At 36.3% G+C, this 12,766-nt stretch overlaps 1 protein-coding gene across 1 annotated transcript; it reads left to right on the top strand.

Moving 5' to 3' along the window:
• Nucleotides 1–618: 618 nt before the first annotated feature.
• On the top strand, nucleotides 619–12,134 carry LOC139717922 (galactosylceramide sulfotransferase-like). Its single transcript, XM_071629407.1, has 2 exons — nucleotides 619–1,315; nucleotides 12,064–12,134. Exons 1-2 carry the CDS (start codon nucleotides 619–621, stop codon nucleotides 12,132–12,134), a joined length of 768 nt encoding a protein of 255 aa, XP_071485508.1.
• The last annotated feature ends 632 nt before the right edge of the window (nucleotides 12,135–12,766 follow it).

Here is a 12,766-nt window from a genome sequence, read left to right as displayed (position 1 = left end):
AAGAGTTGTGAGTGAGAAGGGACGGAAACTTAGAGGAATTAGCCCATTTTGAGGAAATAGGCAATAATTACTTAGCTGTATGTCCACCCATACCTCTATCGTCCAGTCAGATTGATACAGTGCATTCCCCTTATAACGAACATAATTACTATATAACAAAATTCCGGTTGCAACAAAGTAAATTTTCAGTCTCGAACATTACCTGTTTTATATCTTCTTTTTTTGTGGTTTAGTCATAAGGAAATCTTCGTTATAACGGGAATTGACTGGACACTTACACAGAAAATGATTACCTGTTGTAAAGATATTTACATGATATTATCCATCACTTTTTCTTTTTCTTGATTTTCTTCCCAGCTACTTTCTATTCTGTGTGCCCTGACGTCATTTGCAGCGTCGTGGTATACTAGTACTGTAATACTACACGTTGCACCCCCGACTGGTCATGAAAGAATCCGTCCGTATCGGTCAGGGCAAGCGGAGCCTGTTCATCCCACGAAACCTCAACGAGTAGATCCGATTACCACCCTGGGTTTCATTAAGACGCACAAGACTGGAAGTACGACTGTGGGAAACATTCTCAACCGATACGCCTACTCTAGAAATCTCTCCTTCCTAATGTATAGATATGACAGGAACAGAGTTGGACAATTCTTGCAGCACATTCCAAGTAATCGGAAGGAATTGCTACCACCATTAGGAGTCAAGTTCGGTGACTACGACAACTATACCAACTACGACTTCATGACGGCACATTCCCGTTTCCTTCCCAGTCTGGAGTTCTTCCGGCGCTTCATGAAGCCCGGAGCGAGGTTCGTTACCATATTACGCGATCCGGTAGACCAGTGGGAGTCTTCCTTCTTCTTCTTCAAGTGCGACCACCGGTTTCACGGAGAGAATGGTTCGCAAAAGATCGACGATTTCTTCAGAAACGCCGCGGAGAGTATGCGGAGATTGAGGAGCAATTGCTTTTTTTACCTGAGGAACGGCATGTGGTTTGACATGACCGACGACAAAGCAATTCATACCGATCGGAGGACGATAAACGAAACTCTAAGAACCCTCGACAAAGAGCTCGATCTCGTTCTGATCCTCGAATACCTGGATGAATCCCTAATACTTCTGAAGGAGGTCATGCATTGGAGCTTCTCGGATATCTTGTACATCCGATTCAACCAACGCGTCGTCAATTCTATGGTAAACGAGCGACAGCGAGCCCTGATTCGAGACTGGAACATGGCGGACGTTTTGCTCTACGAACACTTCAACCAGACTCTTTGGAAACGTATTGCCGAGTACGGAAGCCAATTCCAGAGTGATTTAAGACATTTTCGCTCGATGTTAAGCATGTATAGCGAAGACTGCAGATTCAAGAACTCCACATACAAAAAAGTTTATCGCCTCACTCCTGTGCGCAATTCATCGAGCCTATGTCACGACCTTTCTGAAATTAGTTACGGAACTCCGGTAAAGCGCCAAAGCGTTGGGATCACATTAGGAAGGAAAGCATTGAAAAACTCCTCCGTTTACAGCCATTAACCCATCAAATCCTAGGACATTTTGCTGCAAATATTACCATCTTGTTGTCATTAAATCGGTTACTCTGGATGTCACTGTTTATTTCATATTAGAGGAAAGCAAAGCCAATTTAAGTGAAAGCAGTAATATTAGTAGAACACGTACATCAGTAAACAAAAATGAATAGAAATAAAATGAGCAAAATTCGACAATCTATTCAAAAGTTATGCAGTGTGCAGTGGTTTTAAAATTTCGGTGTCTTCATGGCTGGATGAGGAGACTATGACACTTGTCTTAATAACGACATTATGGACACAATATAGAGGAAATATAAGAAGAATTTCACATTGAATTTTTCATGAAAAGAACTCATTCCTTCGACTTGTTACTGACATACGTTGAGGGGTATTTTATTCCCCCTACTTTCCGAGAGAGGTATAGGTCAAGTGCTCTTTCATTTTGCTAGAAAAGTGAAAATTTGTTAAATACCCTCTATATTGCCTGTATAATTATTGTTGTCCATTGTGATGTCATGAAGTCTAATAGTCTCCTTATTCGATGACGGCATCGAAACTTTTAAAATTCATAATTTTGAAATCGATTGTCCTATTTTCCTCAAACTTTCACTGGTGTGTTTTTCTAATATTGTTATCATTCATTTCGTGTTTATATACGGTATATAGTTGGGTTTAGGTTTCCTTTAGCAATGTTTAAAGAGAAATTAGGTGGAACTGGTTTAATTAATCGAATCGAATAACATTTCATTTCATATATTTCCTTTCCAATGCAAATGCAAAACGTTAATAGACTATTGAATACACTTAAGTATACACATAAGCCATCCATGCAAAGTTGTTATCAAGGAAATACTTTAAGAATTGAAATGCAATAAGTGTTATCTCTTTTATGACAATTACAAAATCAGAATTGATTGGAAATGGAAGGGACTGTGCTAAAAAAAAATAACAGAGTTTATCGTTTGCAGTCTCCTCACAACTAATAACTAACATGGAGATAGATGCAGGAAACGTAGCAGCCATAATGTTATGGACTTATCCTCCGCGTTTCATACATTAGATTATAACATTTTAGTTAAGAGCCTGGCACCTCTTGGTGTTCGGGGATAAACACTTGAATTGTTCCGATCATAATATTTGCCTTGCCATCAGGCATGCTTGTTATCATTAAAATGCATAATAGCGTAATGCAATTCGCTTGTTGCTACACGAATCTACGTACTGGAGCTGTAACAAAACCATGCAAGGGATGTTAGCGACACAGGAATTGCTCATGGCAAGTGTGGATAATGCAAAGGTGAATAAACTTTATTTGCAGACGGCAAGTTTGAATAGTTAGTGGAGGTGATGTTGAATGGACGGATGGATGTTTGCTTTCAAGAGGAAACAAATTCACTATCATTAGTTCGCGATGATATCATCTGTGTTAACCATTAACTATTAACAATTAACATCAACTCTATAATAATCAAACATTATGAATTATTTCAAAATATGTTTTGTTCCCAGTTTTTTTTTTTTTCGGCATCTGCATAATGAGAACATTGGATTACTCTAGATGGTATAAACGTGACAGGCCGGGTCAAAATCGATCAATAAAGGTATATTCCCGTGATTGAAACACATGGAAATTTTGTAATAAGTGAACTTTGGCATACTGTTTATAATTTTTTATAATTTTTATAATCTAATACTAAGATTGGACACTTTCAATAGTTAACTTTTGTCATTTTGTATCAAATGGTTGCAGAAGAATCTCAAAGTACGGAAACTTGTCATAAACCTGGTAAGTTGGTTACATTTCTTCCGAATGTTCGTTAAGCCAAAAATGAAATACTGTTATTTATTCCGAAGGTTTATTAATCAGAAAATCAAATAATGTTCGTTAATTCGGAATATGAAAAAGCCTTGTTGTTCAGAAGATTCGTTTCTCCGAAAAAGATATAAGGTTCGTAATTCCGAAAGTTCATTAGTACGCACATTGTTTTCATTTTCGGATTAACGAGCCTTATTTCATTATCGGATTAGCGAACCTTCGGAATAAGCAACCTTATTGCATTTTGCCCATTAACGAACCTTCAGAATAACGCAACAAATGTTCGGATTAACGAATCCTATTCAATTTCCTGATCAACGATCAGCTAGGTAAATCAATCTTGAATGAAACAGAAAAATAGATAAATGACGGTTCTAGAACACAGATAAAGTTTAGTCTGGAAAATATTATTTGTGGTTTTAAAGAAGAGAGAAACGACGCCTTAAACTGTGTTGAGATTCTGATTAAACAACCTGGACAAATGTTGAAAACAACTTTCCTCGGTTTAGGTTTATGAAGGAAAAAAATATATTCATTCTGTGCGGGATAAGTTCAATTTAAAGTAGCAGTCACTCCAACATTATTTTGTTTGTGTAAATGATAACGAGAGATGTGTGAGAAAAACGAGATAATGGCTGAAGGATATAGGTTGTACTATGTTGACATTGAGACAATAAAATAGTCCATGGAGGGATTAAAAAAAAAAATTGGGGGAAAAAAACTATATAGGTACAGAAAATTCGTGTGTTTCGAAATGACGAGCCTTCGAAATAACGAAATAACGAACCTGTCATGTGGGGGCGCTGTGGCATAGTGGATAAGACTCTCGACTCCCAGTCGGAGGACCCGAGTTCGATTCCCGCCCAGTGCTTACGTCCTTGGACAAGATGTTTTTACCCACAATGTCCCTCTCGACCCAGGTGTATAACTGGGTACCTGGCAACGCTGGGGTAATAGTAATGGCAGGGCCCTCTGGTAGAGCAGTGGCAACACTGAAGAGGCTACCCTGGATAAGTAAGACCTTATTATATTCCTATTTGTGTCCGTTTGAACTCGTAAAATATTTATAATTGAATGAACAGTTTTTCAGGTTAGCCGTAAATTAAGGTCACTTCCTGTCTGGCTGCTGCATCCCGTAGTATTGTTCCTGTATACCGTGGACACCTTTTTTGTACATTTCATCCTATTCCACTGTTTTATTGTTACATGTACCTGGTTTGTTTGCTGATTCTCTCAGGTACTGCATTTAGTTTAACTTTCTACACTTTCACGATGAGACGATTGTGATAAGCTGCCGTAGATGGCAGCAATGCAATTCTGTCCTCTCAGTTCAGTTCATATCAATTATGCGTCGTATGCAATTGCATTGCCAAAGGTATTGGCATTTATTTTTATCGTCTGAGGTATTTCCCTGATACATTTTGATAATGTTATATCATGCTTCACTTATTTCTCATATTAATTGTTGTAATGTTGCCGGGTCTAATGGAAATGATTTTTGCATTTAAAAAAAATGTATTTTTTAATTACAGAGAAAAGCTATTTGAATAATTTCCAATGTATCTTATAATGCCCACAGTTTAGCACCTATTTTGCATTTGAAGCTTTTAGATATATTTGATAAGAATAGATATGTTATTTATATGTGTTCAAAAGGTTTATTGCTCTCTTATATTTCTTCAAACTTTTAATTGAGTAGTAATGTTCGCGATGATAACACCCATCATGTTAATGATTATTATTTATGTTTTGTTAGAACAAACATCTCTAAGAATACAGTTTTTTAAAAGATCCATTGATATTGACCGATGTACCGTTTGATTTGAAAAAGAAACATACAATGAAAAGTTTTAACCCGTTGAGGACGGACTGATATAACACGCATTCCCCTACAGATCCCTGCCCGAGTATTCTCGGGGCTCGTCTTCAACGGGTTTTAAAAGGAATTACAAACTTTAACTCTTGGATTCATATTATTCTCAGCTGGAATTATTATCTGAATTGCACTTTAATATGTTTTTTGATTTGTTCTTTCAGTATGTTCTTTTCCTTCTCTCTCTCTCTCTCTGAGCGTTCATTAACTGTATGCATTTTTACACTCAGTATAGGTTTTGATGTCGGTAGTCATTTAAGAGCTGACATACATATATGCAATGTATCATATATTTTTTTCTTAGTTTTTTATTCAGAAAATGACCTCTGATATCTGAATGGAGTAAGAAAGATTGGTAGGTTCACATATCTCAAATTGACACTTACAAAGAAACAGTTGTTTTGTTGTTTTTTATGTATGCCTGTTAATGAAATTTGTACTTTTTATATTGTAAACTGACTGTTTTGAGTGCACCAGGTGGGTTGGGGAGGATGGCCTGAGGGCCTAAGTCATTTATAGTTGGCTCTTTCCAGACCCGGGCTACCCAACCTAGTGCCCCCTTACCACTCCAATGTACAATTTTCTGATTTCGAAAAATGTATTTGTGATTGAAAGCCGAATAGATAATAATAATAATAATAATAATAATAATAATAATGAGCTATCTAATTTACTACACTCCCGATATTATGTACAGGCTATCCGTTACATTTTGAATGTTGATCCTTTTAAAGTTGCTCTGAGGACTCATTGTTCGTAACCGCTTTCAAATAGAATGTATATTATGATTTGTTTTCTTTCTTTATCATTATTGTTTCATTCATTTTCATGTTCGTGTGTGTAATGATTTTTGTACTTCAAAACTAACTTTTCCAACTGCGCCTTGAGCACGTTAGTCATGTGGAATTGGCGCATTATAACTACTCTATATTTTGATGATGATGATGATGATTATTATTATTGTTATTATGCTTATCATTATTATTATTATTATTATCTCTGCTTTCTAGGGGTCAGCGATTCACAAGGCTTATTGCTCTTCCCTGTCAACCCTCCATTCACATAAATTTTCTGCGTCGGCTGTGTTCTTTTTTTTAAAATTCTTATTCTTTGGTATGTGTATGTATTTCTCAGTATAATTCCATATTTATATCTCCATTTTAGGTGCTTTCATTGTATGATGTAGTGTTTGTTTGTTTGTTTGTTTGTTTGTTTTTAGTTGAATAGAAATAAACTTGAACTTGAATTGCTATTTCATTTCTGCATTCCGTTTAACTCCCCTCCCTCTCTCTCTCTCTCTCTCTCTCTGAAAGAATGGGTCTGACGTACACATATACACACATTGCAATACACAGATATCTATTTTGAGACTACAAAACAACTCAAGGCTATTTACTCCATTATTCACTGGGTCGCAAAAATATAGGCATTAATTTTCAGGGCATAAAGGCATTGGGGCATATAGACGGCATAATGTTGATGCCTCAAACAATACACTATTGTATTTGAATCATAAAGGCCTAAAGGGTATCGGAGCATTGTTCTAGGCTTACGTGTTGAATTTCACATAAGTCGATTTTGTGTACATATTTCAGCGAATTCAAACTGGTTTCATCTAAAAATGTCCCCAATTCAGCGTGCGGGCTATCTTGGATGATTTCAATCAAATGCATTTCATAAGGTGAGTGTAAATCCGTGTTTTAAGCTACCGTGTCTCAGGCGTCTAAACACCTACTGTATCCTATGCATGGTATACAAATAATAACTGCGAGGAAGTACTGATATTTTGAAAAGGCAATGAAAAAAATAACAGACAGGAGTAAATTATTCCTTAAAAGGGAGTGTCCTCGGGTGGCATCTGAATACGAGATCTGTAGCATTTCAATAAAAGAGATGGTTTGATGGGAACATAAACAAGTTCGAACATAACTTGAATAAAGTTATGACAATTTGACTGCCTCGAGGTCATCATGTTGTTGTCCTTCGGGAATCTACAAAATTCTAAAAAATATAACTTGATACCGTCCCTACAACGTAGAGTTTCAGCTTTGGAACAACGAAAGAAATGCCAGGAATATGTCATTTTGGCAATTTCCTCACTTTATGAGCGGGGATGTAGTGCCATCACATACACTTTAATGATTTAGTTTGATTCGTCGTAAATTTGGAGAGAATTCCACAAATAATTCATTTTTAATGAAAATTACACATTCCATCAACTTGATACTGACATGTTAAGGGTAATATATTATTCCCCTTGTTTTCTAAAAGCGGCTAGTCAAGTGCTCTTTCATTGCGCTAGGAAAGTGAAAGGCATGTTGAATTTTCATTGTAATTATTTTCTTTATATTATAGTCCACACACGATGTCATAAACTCGAGTAGTCTCCTTCAATATGCACTGGTTCCGACACCAAAACTTTAAAAATCATAACTTTTGCATCGATATATTGTCCGATTTTCCTCAAACTTTCACTGATGTGCTCTACTAATGTTGCCGCTTTCACTCAGTCCACGTTTCTCTTTGGGTTTTATAGTTTCCTTTAAAATAAAGAGTGTGAGAAAACAGTAATTTGACGTTCTGTAAGCTGACTTCTACCTGATCGTATCAATGTGAAGAGTTTGATAGCAAAAAAAAAAAAAAGAAGGTTAACTCTATTTTTGTTGATGTGAGATTTTTGCGATTAAAGCTGCCAAAATACAGAAAATAATAAAGAATATGGAAAATTTGTACTCATAACTTCAGAAATACTTGTTATGTAACTATAGTGAGTGAGGTCACTGAAAACGTATTAACCTTCTTTTTTCATATCTGATGAAGGATTTACTGTAGATGTTTATAATTGATGCTTTACCCGTTTTGCAATAGCATTTTTCATGCGACTGGAGTTCTGGTCATGATATTACCAGGGCATTTGTTCGATCTTGCTTAAATGTTAATTAATTTACTTTGAAGTCTCTCTACATGCAGGGAGTACAAATTCCTTCGTGTGTTTATATTTCTTCAAGCCGCAGAAAAGATAATAGCGAGCTTTAGACCTGCAACGCGAATGATAAGACGACGCTGTTGGGAGGCAGAAATTGGTTGTTCTGTACATGCGCAAGGCAGCTATTTCCATTGTTCAACCCGCGCGAGGCTGCGTCGCCTTAGCGCTCGCGTCGCAAATCTGAAGCTCGCTATTGTCAGGGAAAACGGAACCATGGTATTTGTATATGAAATCTCTGCGTTGCCCAGATGCGGAAGTATATCGACTGTAAATTTAATCAGAAAATTTTAAAAAGTGCCAGAAAATATTTTTTTTAAAGTAATAAGCCGTGGATGATGAGGATGAATTGCTTTGTAAATTTTGTGCCTTATTCAAAGGCTGGACATCGTTTTCTTCAACGTTAAAACAGGACTAAATTTGCTTCTGTTTTGATAAACAAACGCCGGCAAGTTTTAAGGGGTGGAACCAAAGTGTACCCCTTTTAATGACCCTCCTTAAACGTTTGAGGAAATATGGATAATATATTTTATTAGTTGATAGATAGGAAAAAAAAAACACCTATCTAGGACTGATGTGATACAAGATGTTTCGCTTGAGCACGAAACAAGAAACATTTAGCGTCCTTGACTTGCTGAATGTTTTTATCATTCGTTTCGAGATGATAATTATTCTCCACGTGTGATAGGCTAAGACAGGCACAGCTGCAATGATGTAAAAAAAAAAAAATCGTTGGAGCGCCATCTTTTGCCTGAAACTTCTAAAAGGAGACCTCCGGATGATTTTCAGATTTTTTACATTTGAACAACTATGAATTAGTTGTACTGAGGACAGAGTTTCAGAATTTGTGATAATTGCGATGAAGAATAAGAATATTTTCAAAATTTAGAACAAATTGCAATGAACAAGGATGATGACATGGCAGAGTCACCATAAGAATGCATGAGTTGGGGCTCAAGGAAGCTGAACAAAAGAAGAAGGCATGCATAGATTATACACAGGTGAACTCGCCAGCAAGCGGTATTGTCATGAAATTACACTGTTACATTTCTGAAATATGTGAACCTCCTATGTCATCATCCTTGTTCAGTGTAATTTGTTTGAGGTTTTTCAAAGTATTGTTTCTCTGCTCAAGAACCACAATAAATGCCATAAATCTATACATGGAGTTGTTGATTTATGTAATACATGATGTGAAATTATGAAAATCGTCTGGAATGTCCCTTTTATGGCATTTGAATATTTTGATATGGTGCTCTAAACAAATCGATTTTTTTCCAGTACTAATGCATAGTATTATAATCTTTTTCTTTATTCATTTCTATTTTGTTATGTATTAATTTATTCCTTCATTCACTACGACTGGACATTTTAAAGATAATATAAAGTTTTGGTAGCTCAAAAGTTTCCCTGAGTTTCCTTGTCTTAGCTTGTGTTTCAGGTTAAAGGACTTTTCATATAGCTGACACTGTGAGACTTACTCGCCCCAAAGTGTTCTCATGTCTTAAGGGCTTTTTACACTTGTAAAATTTTGCTTAGCCCCGGACCAACGGTGGGGCTAAGGGGGGGGGGGGGGGCTTAGTCCCACCGTTGGTACGGGACTATCCTTAGCCCACTTTCTGTTTTCACTCGTTTTTGCCAATGTGGGCTAGCCCCACCGATAGTACGGTACTATCTGGCCCTGCAAAATAGCAGGGGTTAGCACCGCAATTGCGGTGCCAAGCAAGTGAGTGTAAACAGAACGAAAAAATAATCCTGGGCTAAGCGACGGAGACGAAGTCCGACCCTCACTGACCAATCAGAAACGAGGTAATCAAGTGCTGCCGGTGCGTGCGTGTACGTGCACAGTACACAGCGTAATTATGAATATTCATGTGGTTTGGAAAGTCCGGAAATACGAGTGTAAAAAGGTCAGTTTTCTCCGTAGCCCCGGACGAGAGATAGTACGAGACTAATTGGCGAGTGTAAAAAGCTGAAAAAATTGGTACGGGACTAACGATAGTCCTGGGTCAGAGAAAGTCCGGGGTTAAGAAACACAAGTGTAAAAAGCCCTTTAGTAATCATCTAATAATGGTTTCGTACCAGAGCAGAGCGGGCTCTGAAAAATTCGAACGAGCCGTTAGTTTGACTCGACGTGGTACCGCGATAATCAATGTACTGTACACGTATTGTACGAAACCATTATTGCATGATTACTAAGACATGAGAGCACTTTGGGGCGAGTAAGTCTCACAGTGTTAGTTATATGAAAGGTACTTTAACCTGAAACACAAATTAAGACAAGGAAACTCAGGGAAACTTTTGAGGTACCAAAACTTTATAGTATCTTTAATTTTAAAAACTTGTGGCTGTATTTTGGCTGTTCCAGCGCGAATTCCAAGTTTGCTCTTGCCTTATTTGCTTTCCTGTCTTCAGCAAAGTCCGATTTTTATCAACCCTTTTCTGATGTTGCACTTTATATTAGCAAGCAATTTTCTTTTTCTTTTCTTCTTCTTCTTTTTTTGACTAATTTGGGGCGACTCAAAATGATGTCAGTGAAGATGGATTCAGGCTAATATTAGTTACAATTCTGGCTGCAAAGAAACAAGAAACATTGAATCCAGAGGAATGTTATTCATTGCCATGGCTTTTTCAAGAATGTATCATACAAATTTCCTCTCTCTTTGATGTTAATGAACAGTATTTCATTATGCCTAAGTAAACATTTCGCATTCCAAGTCACTCCAGTTTGTCCTAAGTTGTATCGGTAAATGTCGCAGCGCAACACTTAAGCTTTTGTAGATTATAAAAAAAAATTGAGGAATTACTCGAGCCTATCAATTTTGAGATCAATAACAAATGAAATAATGATAAGATTGTTATAATGAATAGATGAATGGATGGATAAATAGATAAGTACATACGTTTAAAATAGCTTAAAAGGTTAATAAAGGAATAAATTGAGCAATAATGTATAATGATGGTTATATTATTACAAAAAGAATTACACCAATCGTACACCAAACAATTTTCTATGGGAAGTAGTATTTAGGGTATTAACTCTATAAGTGTATATTATGTCTCCTTTTTTCTCGAAATTATCTGCTTCAAGGATCTAGAAGGACTCCAATACGATATACCTCGCACCCGAAGTAAAGCTTGTAAAAATCTAGTTCAAGTTCAAGATGATTTATTTCATTTCCAACAAACAAACAATTAGGAATACAAAAAATGTTCGTATATTATTCAGATGTCAGGAAATCGGTACAACAGTGCGATGAACATAATAACATGTGATAAAGGCACAGGTAAATTGTCAACAAAGATACAAATAAATGCTGTATCATTATGGTAAAGGCAGAAACAAAATTGCTGGAAATGGAGGGGACTGCTAAAAAGCAGAGCTCGTAGTAGGCCTATGCAGTCCCCTCATGAGAAAAAAAAAGGAAAAAATAATCATATAATAAAATTGCAAAAAAGAAGGCAATTTGCAGTAAGTGATACATAAAAGACGGTGTGATACACATATACATGCACACACGAGGACGCACATTAACAAACACAAGACGGCTCTCTTGTAAAGGAAGAAATAATGAGAGGATAGAAGGATTAGTGAGGAAGGTAGTAAGTCCTAGGTGGACAATAAAGGGGGGGAGGAGGAGAAGGAAATGGTGGGTCAAAACCAGGGCACTGGAGGCACAGAAGCTCGGGCTCCCCGAGGTACAAAAAGTAGTAGGATTAAACCGATTTTGAAAAATCAAAAGTAAAGTAAAAAAAAAGAGTAACTTATTATGTTGCATACGAGTTTTTAAATAATTCTTTATTTTTAAGGAAAAGGTATAAAAACTTAATGCTTCTTTTATATTGTTATCAAAAGAATTCCAGAGTTTTGGTCCAGAAAAGGAGGATAAAGATTTTGCAAAGACCGTCCTCGTCAAAGGCAAATGATATTCATGGGATTGACGGGTTGGATATGCATGAAAAGTTTCGTTTTTTAAAAACATGGAATCGAACACAATGGGGAGAGAGTGGTTAGTGAGTTTATTCATGAATTGTTCTAATTGTAAACGATATTAGTCGTGAATTTTTAAAATATTATTTACGTGAAATAAATCATTAGTACGACTTCTCCACGATTCGTAACAAATGATACGAAGAGATTTTTTTTTTCTGCAATAATAATATTCTTTCTATATAAGTAGAAAAAGTATTTCCCCATGCGAGCATTCCATAATTCAAGTAAGGTAGTATCAAAGTAGAATATAACATAAAGAGTACATTTTGGGGAAGATAAAATTTAACTTTGTTTATTACACCTATATTCCTTGAAATGACACGACATACAGAATCAATATGTAAATCCCAGGTGAGTTTATTGTCCATAGTAATCAAACCTAGAAATTTGATGGAAGAAACTTCTTCTATGATCGTGTCTTCCAGGGAAATATTTCTTGGTAAATTTTCCAACGAATTCCACTGAACATCATACATTTAGTTTTTTGCAAGTTAATTGACAGTTTGTTCGCTCTTATCCACTGAAGTAATTTCATTAATCCTCTGTTTAAAGTATCGATGAATAT

Source organism: Diadema antillarum, unplaced genomic scaffold (assembly GCF_040938485.1).
Source record: "Diadema antillarum isolate AM-2024a unplaced genomic scaffold, OU_Dant_1.0 scf00000086, whole genome shotgun sequence".
Classification (NCBI taxonomy): Eukaryota; Metazoa; Echinodermata; class Echinoidea; order Diadematoida; family Diadematidae; genus Diadema; species Diadema antillarum.
Note: the sequence above shows the minus strand (reverse complement) of the source record. Positions and strands in the feature narration are given on the sequence as shown.

Excerpts from the sequence above, each read along its gene's own strand:
- LOC139717922 (XM_071629407.1), top strand. The coding sequence starts at position 619 with ATGTATAGATATGACAGGAACAGAGTTGGACAATTCTTGCAGCACATT. Across the intron at positions 1,316-12,063 it reads GTACGGAAGCCAATTCCAGA|AATTCCAGAGTTTTGGTCCA; the intron begins GTGATTTAAGAC and ends TGTTATCAAAAG.